We start from the raw sequence: 15,483 nt of genomic DNA, 5'->3' as shown, positions 1-15,483 counted from the left end.
GGGCATGATGATCCAAGATCGCAATCGCCCTTCCAATTGCTGAACAAACGCCGAATTCATAGTCTACATGTTCAACTCTCTCGTGCGCTCAAATGCTTTTGACCGTAATCTTCCCTCCAGTGTCCGGCCTATGAGCGCTGGAACATCTTCGTATGCGTCGTTGTACTAAGCTCAATATAGTGTATAACCTGGCCTGCAGCCGAATACTGAAATGTGAAGATATAGCGTATACCGAAGGCTGTACCGTCTAGTAAACCTTCTTCTTCTCGTCGACGGAGAACTGGCCGGGGCCCATGTTGACGAGGAGGAGGAGCCCACCACTATACAATTGATTAGCTCCTGGCTCTTGCAAGCTGAGGTCTGAGACTTACACAATAGAGAGAATCTGGAAGAAGTCGTACTTCGCAAAGTCCTTGTGGGGGTGGTGGGGGTGCAGAGTCCACCAGTTGTTGACGTAGAGGTTGAAGATGCTGAGGATGAGCACGAGCATGATTGCCGAAAACTTGGCCTTGAAGCCGACAACGACCATAACGCATGCAACGAGCCCAAGCAAGCTAGCCACAATTCTCCAGAAACCCCAGTCGCCACGGAAGACGAAGCCGACAAACAGGAAGATGAGCAGGACACGTCCAGCGAGCTGGAAGTACATCTTCTTGTCCTTCTCGTCGAGCTGCGGGAGACCGGCGGGGGCAAACTTCTTGCGAACCCAGGAGTCGGACAACACCATCATGAGACCACCCATAACCGAAAGGTTGCGGAGGAAGAAGTTCAGGTCAAAGACCAGACCGTATCCAATGCCCTGCATGACTACCACGCTCATAAGACCAGCTACAGCGTATTCCGAGTGCTTTCGTGCGATAACCATGATCGAGCACACGATCATTGCGATTACGTTGATGATGAGGAATGCGTGGGTGAAACCGTTCCAGACTGTAGACGGATCAGATTAGCGGCTGCTCGAGAGGGCTGCGTAATATGCAGGGTCGCGTACTCTTTCGGTAGTCATGAAGGTAAGTGAGCTGGTCATTCCATTGTGTCAAAATGCGCAGCGCATCTTCGAGGAAAGTGACAACGATCAAGAAACGGCCGACAGCTGGAAGGTACCTATTCAGAACTACGTTAGCTCTATGGCCACCAAGTGAAGCGCATGCTGCCGCGAATTGGCCCTCTGAGCGTGCAAAGCTCCAGGAAAACTGAAACTCACGGCTTAATCGGGTCGGACAGCGTGTCCAGAAAATCCTCAATCTTGTTCGTCTGCTCCCTGAGCTGATCGAGCGGGCTCGGATCGTTCGTGGTGCCATCGTTCCGTCCAGCGTTACCGAAGGGGCTCTGGTTTCCCAGGTGGTAGCCCGCTGTACCCCGTATTTGCGCCATAGCTGCGGTCGAAAGCAAAAGAGAGAAGCAGGTTGAAGATGTAAGGAGTGGCGCTGGGTGGGCGGATATGGTGTTGTGAAGCTCGTCCATGAGAGGACAGGTGTCGCTGCCAAGGAAGCTAGTGCTTTCACCCTAGATCTGCACCCAGAAGCTTGGTGAGACAGCGTAAGTTCTTATTCTAGAGCAATTCCGTAGCTGCACGTCCCTTTTGTGCGGACTTCCGTCGTTAACATGCAATTTCGAGTTTTGGAAACGTGTGCAGTAGTTCTTGCTGAAACGCCTACTGATGCTGCATAGCTCGTTCCGAGGCCCAAGACTCAGGAATGAGATGCACTTTAGTATCGCAGAAGCTGTGGTTCGTCAAGGCATAGTCATGCGCGATCACGCTGGTCAGCGTCTCTTTGCAGCTGAAGCCATGTTTCTAGAGACAATCATGTAAACAATGCACCCCTGGATACGTACATAACGGCTATACGCAGCCAATTCAGGTTATGTGAACGCGTGACCAATACGGTGACATCAGCACAAACATGGTTGATCCTATGTTAAGTGCCGGATTACAATAGTGCAAGACAGCTTGTCCTAAGTAGCCCGTATGCAAACTGGACCAATCTTAGAATTAACCAAGTAACCAGGGATTTTTTTTTCCGATTTCAATTCATTGGCCTGGCTGCCAACGCGTGACAATGCACGACGACTGGCGTATTGTAGACTAAACAAGAGGGAATAAAGTACACATAAAGCTGGTGGCTTATCACTGCAGGTATCGAAAGTCAGAAGCAACCCAGACTCCAATGCCACTTTTCGTGCCACGGCGGCAACCGAAACCTCGCTGTTGATATCTCACAGATGCTTTACAAAACGCAGTTCCCCTTCAACTAAACTTCCCCATTCGAAGTAGTTCGTCAACCGATCGTAATGTGACGGCGTGGAGGCACGATCTCCTGAGAACGGCAAGCGCCGCATAAGAACGTACATGAGCGTATGCAACCCCCAGAAATGCTCAGAATGGCGTATGTGCTATTCGTAAAGCCCAAGCTCACATGACGGGCCAGTCAGAATCCTTCTCAGTGGTGGTGAAGGGCTCGGAAAGGATTCCATAGCGCGAGTTCGAGGTCGATGCACGGTTCTCAGGCTTCTTGGACTGGAGAGCTTGAGCGGGCTTGGTCGATTGTGCGGGGACAGCCGTGGATGCGGTGCTCTCTTCGGTCACCTGGGTAGCCTTCTGCTTCTTGCCTCCCTTAGGGATAGTGGTCCAAGCCGAGTTGTCCTCCATGGCCAATCTCATCTGCTCTTCCTCGGAAGGCAAGCCGTTGTAGCTGCCACTGTTGGAGACAGTGTCGGGGGTGTTGTTGGTGCCATTGGTGGCGCTCGAACTAGCTGTGGAAGCGACGTCGAAGGTATCGAGAAGCTGGCCACTGGGGGCAGAAGAAGGCGCCTGGACAGCACCGCCAGAAGACTGACCGGCCCAGGGGTTGTTGGTAGGGAGCTTAGCAGCTACGCCGTTCTTGGCGGGCTCTCCACGGGCCTCACGAGCCGTGCGACGCTGCTTCTCGAGCATGATCTGGCGCTGTTTCTCGTCCTCCTCACGCTGAGCCTTCTGAGCCTCCACCTTCTGTCGGTTCTGGCGCTGCTTTTTGGTCTCCTGGGGAGTCTCGACCTTCTGCGCCTTGGGCTTGGTAGCCTTTGCGGGCTTGTCGGAAGCCTTGATGCTCAGGACATTGGCAGAGGCACCGGAGGAACTAAGCATGTCAGAGACATCTCTACCGCTCGGTACCTTGGGCGCAGCGCGGACGGACGAGGCGGACGAGGAGTCGTCGCTGGCATCAGCACCAGCAGAGGTAGCTGCGTTGAACTCAGCCTTGGCCTTGTTGCCAGCCTCCTGAACAGCATCCTGAATCGACTTCTTGTGGGGGGCCTTGGCCTGCTTCTTGGCTTGCTTTGCAGCTGCCTTTGGTTTGCCCTCCGAGTCGCTCCAGTCCACTTGCTTGGAGCTGGTTGTTGTTGTGCGTGCCGTAGACCGGCCTCGAGTATCGGTGTTGAGCTTCGGCGCGTAGTAGAAGTAGCCTGCAGCCAAGATGGCCAAAAAGGTGGCCCAGCTCATCCACGACTGCATCTTGTCGAGGAGATGCGTTCGGACAGATGTGGTGATAGTTTGAGGTAGCTGTCTCCAACAAGCGTTAGTGTGACGACTAAACACTTTCTGGAATTGTAGCAATGGCGTGAATGTGTCAAGTTGGTTGACGAGGAAGGCTGAGGAAGGTCGATCACCCCTTATGTAAGGCAAGCAGTGAAGACTGAGCTCTCTGGCGAGGGAGCAAACTGCTCAACAGACGACAGTATGTCAGGTACCTCGTTGGTCGCACAACCCACGCTGCAGCGTCGCGGGAAAGGGATTGGCAAGGTGGCCGTCTGCTTTGTAGCAGCTGCTGTTCCCGGATGACGATGGGTGTAGCAGATCGAAGACGAGTCAATTCGGTCGCAGCCTGCAGCTTAGGATTGTGACGCGTAAAAAGGACAAGATGGGTAGACTGTGAAGGAATGGTGATGTTGTGGAGGGAAGGAGCTCGGAGGTGAGGTTGAGCGTAGTGCTTGCCCGTTTGGTAAGGCGCTATTGCGGAGAAACACAAGGGTTCACGAGTTGCGTCAGCTTTGGCAATTGAATCACTGCTACCAGGAAAATCAAGAACGGAGCGTGGGTGAAGAGCTCTACACGCTTTCAATTATTCTATCTAGATTCCAATAGAGCGGCTGCTCAACATTTCTGTATGTCCACAACTGTTGCTGTACTGGAGCACCTCAGGGACCTCCGCGCACGGGTGGCAAAGAGGCCACCTTGCGTGTCGGCAGCTCGTTCACCGCGAACTCACTGACCACCTCCGAACGGTCGACATAGCTTTACCTCCGCGTCCGCCCGACTTATGACACCAGCCTGCACTACTATATATTGATAAATGAAGCGGTGAGCACAAATAGCCTTCCAACGCCTTGTGCTGTACACGGATTTTCTTTGAGGCCATTGCCCTCTCGAAATCGCGATTGTCTTACGAAATGGTCGTCTCCCAAGGTTACACCGTCCCAAGCGAATAACGGACACGCCTTGAAACTCCCTAGCGCTCTGCTCCCTTGGACGATGACAGCTAGCTGTTGTCTTCTCAGGGCCACCTGGAACAATTGGCTCCTCTTAATTTCTTTGCTTGACAAGGGAGACTTTACGGGTACAGCTCCATGTGCCGGTTGCATCTTATGACAACAGCCTGAAAGACATTCCGTGGCCGTGAACGTGCTATGGTGTCAGTTGTTACACGCCTCAGCCATGTTCAACCACACGATACACGACGAAGACCAATGGGTAATGCTGGGAGATCAAGGCAAATAATCAATCGAGATGGTGGATATCTGAGCTAACACAGCAACGAAGGAAATCAGCGACAACATCATGACATCACATACACCCGCTTACCCATTGGCAACCCAAAGGACGCCTGTAAATGCATCAAATCAGAGTTCGTGCGCCAGACACCAACCCCAAATTCTCACATCCTCCTCTTCAGCAACAACAAACCCTCTCCAGCATCATCCTCTGCCTTCCTCTTCCCCTTGGGACTTTCTTCACTCCCGAAGCTCCCACTCCGGCTCATCGGCGGCGTCACCTGACCTACTCCTGCCAACCCTGCCTGACTCTGATATAGATTCTGATGACACTGTGCCAGCCCTGGCACACTCGCCGTCCTGTCCATCCTATGCTGCAAATTCATCTGCGCCTGTTTCTGTGCCTGGGCTTGCGCGAGCCCTTGGGCAAGTTTCTGTTGCTGGAGTGCCTGGGTCTGTTGCTGTTGCTGGTGCGCTTGTAGGGCGGCGTTGCGCTGCGCGAGCTGCATTTGACGTGCGATGTCACCCAGTCCGGGGCCCACTATGTTGCGGTCACCGATGATGGTTGCGCCGCAGTTGACGGTGATGTTCACATTCAGACCGCCCTTCTTCTTGCGCTCCGTTCGGCTCGAGTGGATACTCGTGACGGGTGCTTGGGGCGTCGATGTGGGTGTGGGTGGTGTGGTCGTATCCGATGGTACAGGGTCGCCGGAAAGTATTGTAGCGACGAGGTTTGCTATCCGTACACTGTCCATTTGTGCGATGGAGATGATGTTTCCATTTCCGCGGATTTGAGTCGCGGCGTTGATTGTGATCTCGGGCGTCTCTTCGTCTTCGCTGCTTTGTGTCTGTTCATCCTCTTCGGGGTCGTATGGCACCGACATGTTTGGTGTGGAGACTTCTGGATCGACAACCATGTGGTAGGCTGGCGGTGCTGGCATATCCTGCTCACTACCGCTTTGGTCTAGATTGGAGTTGGATGAATTCCGGTATGATGAGTAGACAGCTTGCAATTTTGCGTTTTGCAAAGCAGAGTTCCTCCACGGATCCATAACACAATATAAGACTGGCGGCTGCGTTGTCGATCAGGTGTCTGGAGGGTGTTGTCGGGGTATCGTGATGGTGAGGTGTGGCGTGATGGTGGGTTGAGCTTTTTCTTCCTGGGTTACACAAACAAGTGACCACGAAAACTGGATGAGACCTCTACCGGGACGTCTTCGGTTTTGCAGTAGTTATGTTCCGGGTGGACTGATCCTCTACGTAGGTACCCTGGACTAATCCTACTTGAGCGGCCGTGTCCGGGTGTGCGAAGGTACTTGGCGTAGAAGTCGAATGTTCGTGGTTCCTAAGCCGGCAGTTGTTGCACATTAAAGCTATCTGGACGCACCATCAGTATACTACCCCTCAATGTACGATGGGAATACTCACATATAGTCCGGCTGGATATGCTGGATAGCAACAGCAGTGCGAAAATACAACAACGTGAGAGTCAAATCTCAAAGCTGGACGGACGTCGTCCATGTATGATAGCACTCACCCGTCCACGTCAGCGCCACACCCGCCCGTCCCCTTCACCGTTCAATCATCGTAGCACGATAGTTATCTTGGTATTGATGCCGCCATGAAACATGCACACAATAGCACATTTACATGGGTGCACACACATACGGCCCGATAGCTTGCTATTGTGGTCAATAAGGCAGCCGAGCGCTAGTGCGGGCTGAGTGGGGGAGTATTACATGGATGCACTACACCTTGTGTCAGTGTGTCGAGGGTTAGCCAATATCGTGCAGCGGAAGCGCTTCAAGAAGTGATGCAAGATTGTCCAAGATCTGGTGTGAACTGTTGATTCGCGGTGGAGAGGCTAATGAGTTGCTATTGTTCTTTGTTATTCAGGGCTGGAAATGTGCGCATCAAGATCGGAGAGCCATAGTACGTTGTCTTTGCGGCGGAAGATCTTAGGCATTTCACTGTTTCAATCACGTTTGGAAAGGGGCAGCAGTGTCACCTTTTTGCTATATAGCCGGAAGATTTGATCCTTCCATATGCAGCAGGAAGTAATGCTGCATAAATCAGGCTGATCCAATCTTGTATAGTAAGTCAACCATAGTGGAGAAGCGATCGGGCGCATGACGCCGACTCATGAATTGCCGTGGATATGATGCAGCAAATATTGGATTTCTCCTATTGTTCCTAGGTTTTTTTGCTATTGTGTCCCTCGAAAAGTAAAGACAGCCATGCAGCCTGTGCTCCATCCATAATTCACCTCGACTGAAAAGCTGAGTCGTTGGACTCTCCGGTGACGCGCATTGATTGTATCTGCCTAGCCAATAGCAGCATGGAATGTATGATGCTGCTGCTGATGCGGTAAGATGGCGGAATCTGTTGGTATTGTTGTTGCGATCGTACTGTGTAACAGCGTTTAAGACTGCGCTTGTAGCTGGCATTCGAGGCTGAGGTCAAAAGGCGCTTCGAGCGTCGAATAGTACGCAGTGGTCGCTGCTTATCGAGACACAGTTCGTCCTCCATTCCTGAACGGCTATTGTTCGCCCCTTCATCAAATTCCTCGGGACAACGGTGTCTGACACGCATTCTATCAAACATCCAGGACGCCGCGCTGGTAAATGCTACAAAGACAAAACACAATAGCCCGTCTTGCGGTCGGCGATCGTGCGATGGATACAGGATTATCCTTAGGAAACAAGGGTGCGATAACAGACTAGCTTTAAAAGACCTTACTACCGCTGCGGCCTGTACTGTGGAACTTCATGGAACGGTCGATCGTTAAAGAACAGGTTCTCCGACCACGGTGGAAGCTTCTTGTCACGTTCATACAAGTAGCCACAATTGTGACACAGGGTGCGTGATCCTCGTGGCCCGTCGCGGACAGCCCACACTGCAGTGCCCCAAACGTAGCAGTGTGCGCACCGCCATGTTTGTCGCTCCCTGCACACAAGTTGTTAGCTAGGTAAAAGACAGTGCTCGTGATGAATACATACCCTTCCTGTAGCCCACCACCCTCTCCACCATAACCGGAGCCTGCGCCAGGCGTGTCTCGCCCAACAGGACTGAGACTTCTGAACCTTCTCTTTTTCTTGCTTCGCTCACCGCGACCCATGTTCTCTTGCTGCTCAATGTTGCTGAAGAACTCATTCTGCGGAGTGCCTGACATATTTGCTGTTGACGAGAAGCGCGCTGTTTCTCTTCGCAGTCTTCTTATTTGCCTTTCGCGGTCACCTTCACGCTTCTCGATCTCTTCTTGTGAAAGCATCTCGACCTTGGGTTCCCACTCGTCGCAGAGATGCTCATGGTCGTATCTCCAGCCTGCACCGATGGATGGTTCCACGGCGTCGTTATCAATCTCTCCGTCTCCAACAAGCCCACCGTTCTCGCAGGCTTCTTTCTTCAACCGCAGCACAGCCTCGTAAATGGCGTGGGTCATCGAGGACACCCATTCGCCGGACAAGCCTAGATCAGCACATGTGACTTGCGCAAACATCTCGGCAAAGCCAGGAGGGTGCAGCAACGACCACTCGAATTTGTCAGTGTACAGGCGGTTCATCAAGTTGATGTTCAGCGTGACTATGCAACGGTAGGTGTCATCTGGGTTGTGAAGCTCTTCGGAAGGTAACGCCGTGGCTGAGGCGGCAATGCTGTTCGGTATCGCAGTAGGCGCGGGGGTGTTTGCACCATTTGTCTGGAGAGCGCCGTTTGCTATAGGGGTCGACGCACCATTTGTTGGTGGCAGCGCAGGCGTGGAGGTTCCGTCGCGAGTTGCAAGGAGTAGTGTTGACTTCGCGGTAGTGCCTTGGAGGGATGGCGCGGCAGTCGAGTGGAAAAGAGGGTGCAGAGCAACTCCAGCATACTCCTCCAACTGCTGTCGTATTTGACCAGCGATGTTGTATATGATCTGCGGCTTGCGGTCGGTAGGCAGATCGAGCTCGTCAACAAACTGCTTTGCGAACTGGTCTGGTGTCATGAGCGCTTCGTGGAGGTTCCACAGAAACGAGTCCTTGAGCCGGTATGCAGGCGTGATGTCGGGCTGCTTGTACGCTGGCAGGCTCTCATTGATGCCGAAGTCTCGAGCATTGGACGGAGTGGGCAGCGGCGCATCCGGTCGGAATGGCTGGACGTCCATGTCTATTCGTATGGGGATCAAGGTGACGGGCAGCGCAGACTGCACCTGCACCTGCTTCTCCGTTCTGCATACGCGATTAGCTACTGCTTCCACGTTTTCACGCCTTCACGTTTGCATTGGATGCGTGGACTCACAGTGTGCGCTTGGGACGTCCCATCCAGTCTCTCCAGATGCCTTGTAGCTCGACAGGTGCCGTGAGCTCCTGCCCCAGCGCCGCTATCTGCGCCGTCTGATCAAGGTTCATGGTGGCATCCCTTTGCAAGCTGCGCAGGCCGGTTGCCCGCCGGGGGCGGTCGCTGTCTTCAAAGTCGTCGTCGTCGTATGCATCTTCGGCATAGCTGAGCACGGCAGTCCCGCGCTTCGTTATCCGCGGCGCAGGGAGCGTGTTTGACGGCGGCACAATTGGGGACATGAGCGAGTTGCCGTGGGATCGCAGTCGCGGCGCATAGCTGGAAATGAAAGCCTGCGGCGGCGCCGTCTTTCCCGTGGTGGTGAACATGGCTGCTGGGGTGCGCCACGAGAGGTATGCGGACAGTGAGGAAGCTCAAAAGAGCTGGCGAGCAGCAGACGCGTCGCAAACGTTGTGGTCGGTGACTAATCGAGTCTTGACGTGCGCAAACCGTCAGGAAAAGAGGCTGAAATGCAGATTGACGTGTTTCCTCCCCTTGCCTAACCGGCTGGTTCAAGTTCTGAGGGTCGTTTCGCGTTTCTTGCGATCAGCATGATGCACGCACGCACGGCGCGGTCGCTGCAGCAGCTGTCGTTCGCCAAGTCAGCAAACGACCTAACGCTGGATCCGGTTAGACACTTGCAGCATTCTTCCAAGCATCGACTTCACGGCTACCTCATCCATCACCCTCCTCATTGCATATTACTTCCACGACATGCAGGATTACAGTCCATCGTGCTTTGACACTGCCGATTTCTGGCACCAGAAGCTCCACGTGGCCGAGCTAGCGGTAGTGACTGCGACAACGAAGCCTATCTGTGAAGCCCGACGTCAATCCCGCTGACAGACATGGAGGCGCAGCCTTGCCTTCACCTCCGGGCAGACGCATACCTGGCATGCCTTGTCTTGAGACTTCGTGACTCCGCTCGCTATCGGCTGCTAGGATCTTAATAAATTCTAGGGACATATTCACAGTATGCTTAACCATTGTAGCTAGGTGGGTTGTAGTCGGTCTCTCTACGTCTTCTTGTCTTCTTGTCTACAAAGTCTGCAATCTGCTTGCCTGCATACATCCGGACGCCGAAGCATGGCGCCTAACTGCATCGGACTCACAACACGGACTGACCAAATCCCACACCTTCACGCAGGCCGATGATGGATGAGATCCTGGACTCCGCTTCTCTGCGTCTCGCTGTCTGCGTCCTTCAATTTGATTCGCTGTCGTCGGGCTCTCACAATGTATTACGGATACCGCCGTTCACCTTGTCTTCACGGTGTCCGTCTATTGTCTCATTGTGGAGTCCCAGCGCAATAGGCCAGCTAGCATGCCGCTGCACAACGTCAGCGGAGTTCTTCGTCGCTACACAACATCCTCCAAGTTCTCTATACCCCGAAAAGCTACTTAAGCAACCTCAGTAGTCTTCTCTCATACATCATCGAAGCTTCAGCAACGCATTCAACAACCACATTCATTCAATAACGGTCAGACTGGTTCTGAACATTCACACTCCTTCAACTTTCAGTTTCTCAAAATTCACGCTTTTGACAAGCTAGACATACTGCTTTCGATCACTTCGCTCTTTTCAACAAAATTACAATCTCCACCAAATCAGCAACAATGCCTTCCTCCATGATTAAGACTACCCTCTTCGCTGCCGTGCTAGCCATGGCCTCTGCCACCTCCGCGCACATGTTCATTGAAAACCCTGTTCCCTTTATCGGGGTTGCAAAGGACCCATTGCTAGAGAGTGGCGCGAACTTTCCGTGCCAGGTCGGCTCTGGTGGTGCCTACAAAATCGACAAGATGAACAAGTGGGCCGTCGGTTCTGACGTCACCGTCTCGTTCCCCAAGGACCATACAGCTACTCACGGTGGTGGATCCTGCCAGATCTCCGTCACTAAGGACAAGGAGCCTACACCTGCATCTAAGTGGAAGGTCATCCACTCCATTGAGGGTGGCTGCCCTTCAACTGGCTCTGCAAATTCCGGTCTACATGGCACATTCGGCTTCAAGGTCCCCGCTGCACTCCCTGAAGGCCAGCTGACCATGGCTTGGACTTGGTTCAACAAGCGCGGCAACCGCGAGATGTACATGAACTGTGCTCCCATCAAGGTCTCCGGCGGTACAGGCGACGGCTTCGATTCGCTTCCAGACATGGCTATCGCAAACATCGAAGTACCAGGCGCATGCAAGGCAAAGACAACCGAAGGATCGGACTACACCTTCGCTAACTCTGGCGATTCTGTCGCCAAACTCGGTACGGGCCCGTTCTTGGAACTCTGCGGCGGTGCTGCTTCTGAGGGTGGTAACACTAGTGGTTCCGCTCCCTCTGGCTCTGCTGATCCTGCTCCGGCCACTCCCGACGCTCCTAAGGAACCAGCGACAACCGCCGCTCCTGCTACACCTACAGCCCCTTCCACTGGCGGTTCTACCGGTGGCGGCTCTGCCTGCTCTGAGAACGGTGCAATTATGTGCAACGGGGACTCCCAGTTCGGTATCTGCTCCAACGGCGAGGTTGTCTGGCAGCCTGTTGCCTCTGGCACCAAGTGCTCGAACGGCCAAATTGCTCGCCGCGACTTCACTCATCGTCACCAGCGCACTGCTATCTAAGTCTCTGCCTACGAACGGGTTGTTGTACGGGTATGAGATGGCACTATGAGGGTCTAAGCAGGGAGCAGCATTGCAGGCGATCCGCACTTCGTTCTTAATTTTCGTTCAGTGTGTAGCGTCGATTTGTCACTAGTATCTGCCTGGTATGATTGGTATGGCGGGGTTGTGGGGCGTTGGAGTGTAGACAGCATTTAGACGTACACTTATAGTTTTCAATGCATTGAAGATGACAAGTTACTTAGCTCGAAGTGAGCGATATGTTGCAGTACTACATACTGACGAGAACCTACTGTGGTATCCGGCGAAAGTAGTGTAGGTGGGGACGTTTGACAGGGGTGCTCGGCTGTATTTTTTGAGTGAATTGAATTGATTACTCAGTATTTTGTGTACCCACCACGGGCATCTATAACTGCCTGGCATCTATCCTTCATGCTCAAGACAGGTTTACAATGTATTATATACAGAAAAAGGGGTGACTCGGATAGTACCCTGGTCATGCCAGACCCACCTACACTACTTTCGCCGGATACCACAGTATGTAGCGTTTTGGCAATGGAGCAGTCCTCCAAATGCACACCTACTTCCAATATAACTTCAGCGGATCTCCAATATTCGCATACAGAGCGCACGGATAGTCTGCAACAATGGTGTTCACAACGTCAACACCACTGCCCCCATTGCTCCCCAACAGTCCCAGCTCCTTGCCCAGCGCGCTCCCCACTTTTGGCCATCCAACGCCTCCCGCAGGGCTCTTTGCAAATCCAGCCCATGTCTTCTGCATGAAAGCGCTCAGAGCAATCTGCTGTGTCGTGGCAGTGCCAAATTGGTCAGACGCCGGGTATGTGCCGAATACCTCAGGTATCTCAGACGTATGGTAGGCACCCGAGTTGGCGAAGAGGGCCGTGCTGGGGAACGACGCGTCGTAGCGGTAGCGGTATGTTGTGTAGCCATTCCGAGCCAAGAATGAGGATATCGTAGCGGTCGAGCAAGTGAATTCGTAATCGGTTATGATCCTGCAATGAGCTATTAGCTTCGTGTTTCGCAGTGAGAGCTAGAGAAAGAGAGATGAGGGATGACATACCGATCAGCGACAAGATACTGATCCACCACACTCTGTGCCGCATACTTGGCTAAGACACTCTGTGTGATCTTCGGATCTGTAATCCCCACACTTGCCAACGCGCCATTGACAATAGCTGTTCCATTGTTCAAGCCCGCCACCGCAAGGAACGCTCGTGCCTCGTTGAGATTTGTGCCAAAGAACGTCGGCACATTCGCCCACTTCTTCGCCTGAATACTCGGCCTTACATCGTCAATGCTCGTACCGTCGCCATTGACCGGCGGGAAATTGAGACTGTTCGCCCCGATATAGCTCTTGATCTGCATTGCATCAACCCCTCTCAAGCACGCGACATCGTTGCATCCGAAATTAGCAAGCACCTGCTTGTAGCTCGCCAGCCCCTCACCGGTGAAAATGGCATTTTCACTCTGTAGAATGGCGGCCGAGAACGGCCGAGGTGAGGGAGGGTTGGCGAGGAGCTGCTTTACGGACTCGCCGCCTGCGGATTCGCCAAAGATGGTTACGCGTGAGGGGTCGCCACCGAAGGATGCGATGTTTTGCTGAACCCATTGAAGGGCGAGGCGCTGATCGAGGTAGCCGGAGTTTTGGGATCCAAAGGGGACGTCAGGGGAGTTGGAGAAGCCGAAGACTGGGAGGTGTTAGTGGGTGGCGATCAATGAGTCGGATGGGGTCGGTACTGTTAGTGCGATAATTAATGCTAACTACGACAACGTCTTGAGTTATGGCGAGAGAACTGCCGTCATAGTACTGGAGACTGCCAGTGCCGAATTGCAAGTCACCCTAGAATGGTCAGTATCGTCTGGCCGCTACTAAGGGAATTGTGTACGTACACCAAAGAGCCAGAACATAACAGCTTTCTTGCTGTCAGGCGTCACGCCAGGCGGTGTATACACGTTGAGATACAAGCAGTCTTCACTCTCGACTGGAGCTGGTCCGTTAGGGTTGTTGAAGTACTCTTCGATCCGTGCTTGCGTTTGGGCTGAACCGGAGAACTGCTGTATGCATGCAGGCTTGATGGCCTGCGCCTGTAAAGGTGTTGACCATGACGATGCTGCTTCAGGTGGAGAGAATCGTTCTGGGGGCGACTTTGCAAATGGTACACCAAGGTAGGCGTTTGCTGAGGCGTTAAGGGAAGGTTGGTTGGTAGGCTTAATCGCAGTCCCTATAATTGTGCCGTCCGAAATGGTCACAGTTGGGCCTGCGGCAACTGGTGCAGCGAACGCTTGATGTATAGTGAGAGAGCAGAGGCACAGCGTGAGAAACGACATCGAGAAATGTTGTGGCATGGTGCATACGTTGTAGTGATGAAGGCTCGTCAGGAGATTTCTGCTTGTGCCTTCTAGAAAGAGCTTGCCTTGCGTCTTTATACTTCCATCTCACACCGGTTGTATCACATGTCCGAGCCGAGTTTGCTCATGACAATTTACAAGCCTAATTCTAACTCTAGAAAATAGCCCAGGTCTACAGCATAGTCGAACAGGCCGTGTGGTTTGCGTGTCGACCCAGGGGGATGGTGGCGAGTCTAAGCCTTCTAAGCGTATGGTTCAATGCTTAGTATAGGACCGGACTACATGCAATATTGGCTCTGCCAATAGGCCGCTCTTACGACGCCTCGGTAAATGAGTTAAGCTTTCTCCGCAACGCCGGCATCGCATTCCAGTACAACACGCGTAATCTTATTGTTGATAATACAAAGCTTGTACGAAGAAGCTCGTTACTATTGAGTCCTGGCTTTTGGGCCCGTGCGCACTAAAAGCTCGGCGTGGTGCGCACGGGCCAGGACTAGAAATAAACGAGCTTCTTCGTAGGGACTTCACCAAGCCCGCAGACTTCTGATTTCCATGTATGGGCGACACGGGAGTACGTAATGGGGACTGTTATATTTCTTGACTTAGACCTGCTACATTGTATAGAATGCGAACTGAGCTTCGATTACTGTAATACTTTGAGGTAAAGTCGACCATGCGTGAACGATACCGCATTCTCTGGTGAACATGGGCTGTTCTAGGCTATTTTGGGGCAAACCTCTGAGCCAGTTAGGTGAGGGGTGCGGGGCTCTGCATATGCTAAGATGTTAGAATCTTATTAGGATGCGTCTGTAGTAGTAAATCAGTAGTCTCAACATTAGGGCCTGTCTACTTCGCACGATTTATCCGATTTCTATAGAGTGTGGTAGGTGCGTTTTAGTCGATTTCAGCGTTGTTAGCACCTGCCGGTGCCTGCTAGTGTGTCGCAGCAGGAGTCGTGAGGGCACGTCAATAATCGGATAGGGGTGTCTACTTCGACCGAGTCTATAATTTGTATGGTACTGTATAGGATTTTAAGACTATCTGTAAGAGAGTCTACCTAAGGGGCTGATCAGACCTAGGTCACGTGCGACTATGAGCCAGGTCACGTGCAACAATAATCGGACAACTCAATCGATTTCAGGTACCTCTCTAACCCGATTTTGGCTTTACAGTCCGATTTTACAACCGTCTGATTTTCTATACCTTATATAGTCATTAACATAGGTTAACAACGCTATTTACTAGCATCTGCAGCTAAAATACAACCCTACCGGTAATCAGATAATGTAAGTAGACACCACCATCCGATTTTACAAGACACTCCTTAAATCGTCCGATTGATCCGATTATTGGATCCAAGAATCGGATAGATCGTGCGAAGTAGACAGGCCCTTAATATGCCCTTTCATAGCTCATTTTCGATACCTTACGATGTTTAGAGACCTCTAT

General features: G+C 52.5%; 6 protein-coding genes across 6 annotated transcripts, besides 3 other annotated features; 1 reads left to right on the top strand and 5 right to left on the bottom strand.

Moving 5' to 3' along the window:
- Positions 1-247: 247 nt before the first annotated feature.
- EKO05_0001490 (ER-derived vesicles protein erv29) lies at positions 248-1,464 on the bottom strand (the record flags this gene model as incomplete). Its single annotated transcript, XM_038937648.1, has 4 exons — positions 248-320; positions 372-930; positions 992-1,104; positions 1,205-1,464. The coding sequence occupies 4 exons, from the start codon at positions 1,462-1,464 to the stop codon at positions 248-250; spliced, it is 1,005 nt and encodes a 334-aa protein (XP_038802246.1).
- Positions 1,465-2,413: 949 nt separating this feature from the next.
- Positions 2,414-3,490, bottom strand: EKO05_0001489 (uncharacterized protein; the record flags this gene model as incomplete). Its single annotated transcript, XM_038944988.1, has 1 exon — positions 2,414-3,490. The coding sequence occupies one exon, from the start codon at positions 3,488-3,490 to the stop codon at positions 2,414-2,416; it is 1,077 nt and encodes a 358-aa protein (XP_038802245.1).
- A 1,420-nt stretch (positions 3,491-4,910) lies between these two features.
- Positions 4,911-5,687, bottom strand: EKO05_0001488 (uncharacterized protein; the record flags this gene model as incomplete). The annotated part of the gene is made up of 1 exon (XM_038944987.2): positions 4,911-5,687. One exon carries the CDS (start codon positions 5,685-5,687, stop codon positions 4,911-4,913), a length of 777 nt encoding a protein of 258 aa, XP_038802244.2.
- Positions 5,177-5,220: a tandem repeat.
- Positions 5,688-7,484: 1,797 nt separating the features above from the next.
- On the bottom strand, positions 7,485-9,383 carry EKO05_0001487 (Chromatin structure remodeling complex protein sfh1; the record flags this gene model as incomplete). The annotated part of the gene is made up of 3 exons (XM_038937104.1): positions 7,485-7,692; positions 7,746-8,948; positions 9,019-9,383. 3 exons carry the CDS (start codon positions 9,381-9,383, stop codon positions 7,485-7,487), a joined length of 1,776 nt encoding a protein of 591 aa, XP_038802243.1.
- A 1,288-nt stretch (positions 9,384-10,671) lies between these two features.
- On the top strand, positions 10,672-11,664 carry EKO05_0001486 (uncharacterized protein; the record flags this gene model as incomplete). The annotated part of the gene is made up of 1 exon (XM_038944986.1): positions 10,672-11,664. The coding sequence occupies one exon, from the start codon at positions 10,672-10,674 to the stop codon at positions 11,662-11,664; it is 993 nt and encodes a 330-aa protein (XP_038802242.1).
- A 289-nt stretch (positions 11,665-11,953) lies between these two features.
- Positions 11,954-12,201: a dispersed repeat.
- Positions 12,042-12,097: a mobile genetic element.
- A 40-nt stretch (positions 12,202-12,241) lies between the features above and the next one.
- Positions 12,242-14,031, bottom strand: EKO05_0001485 (uncharacterized protein; the record flags this gene model as incomplete). Its single annotated transcript, XM_038937623.1, has 4 exons — positions 12,242-12,677; positions 12,746-13,373; positions 13,423-13,525; positions 13,576-14,031. 4 exons carry the CDS (start codon positions 14,029-14,031, stop codon positions 12,242-12,244), a joined length of 1,623 nt encoding a protein of 540 aa, XP_038802241.1.
- Positions 14,032-15,483: the final 1,452 nt, after the last annotated feature.

The sequence above is a fragment of the Ascochyta rabiei genome, chromosome 2, assembly GCF_004011695.2.
Source record: "Ascochyta rabiei chromosome 2, complete sequence".
NCBI lineage: Eukaryota > Fungi > Ascomycota > Dothideomycetes > Pleosporales > Didymellaceae > Ascochyta > Ascochyta rabiei.
Note: the sequence above shows the minus strand (reverse complement) of the source record. Positions and strands in the feature narration are given on the sequence as shown.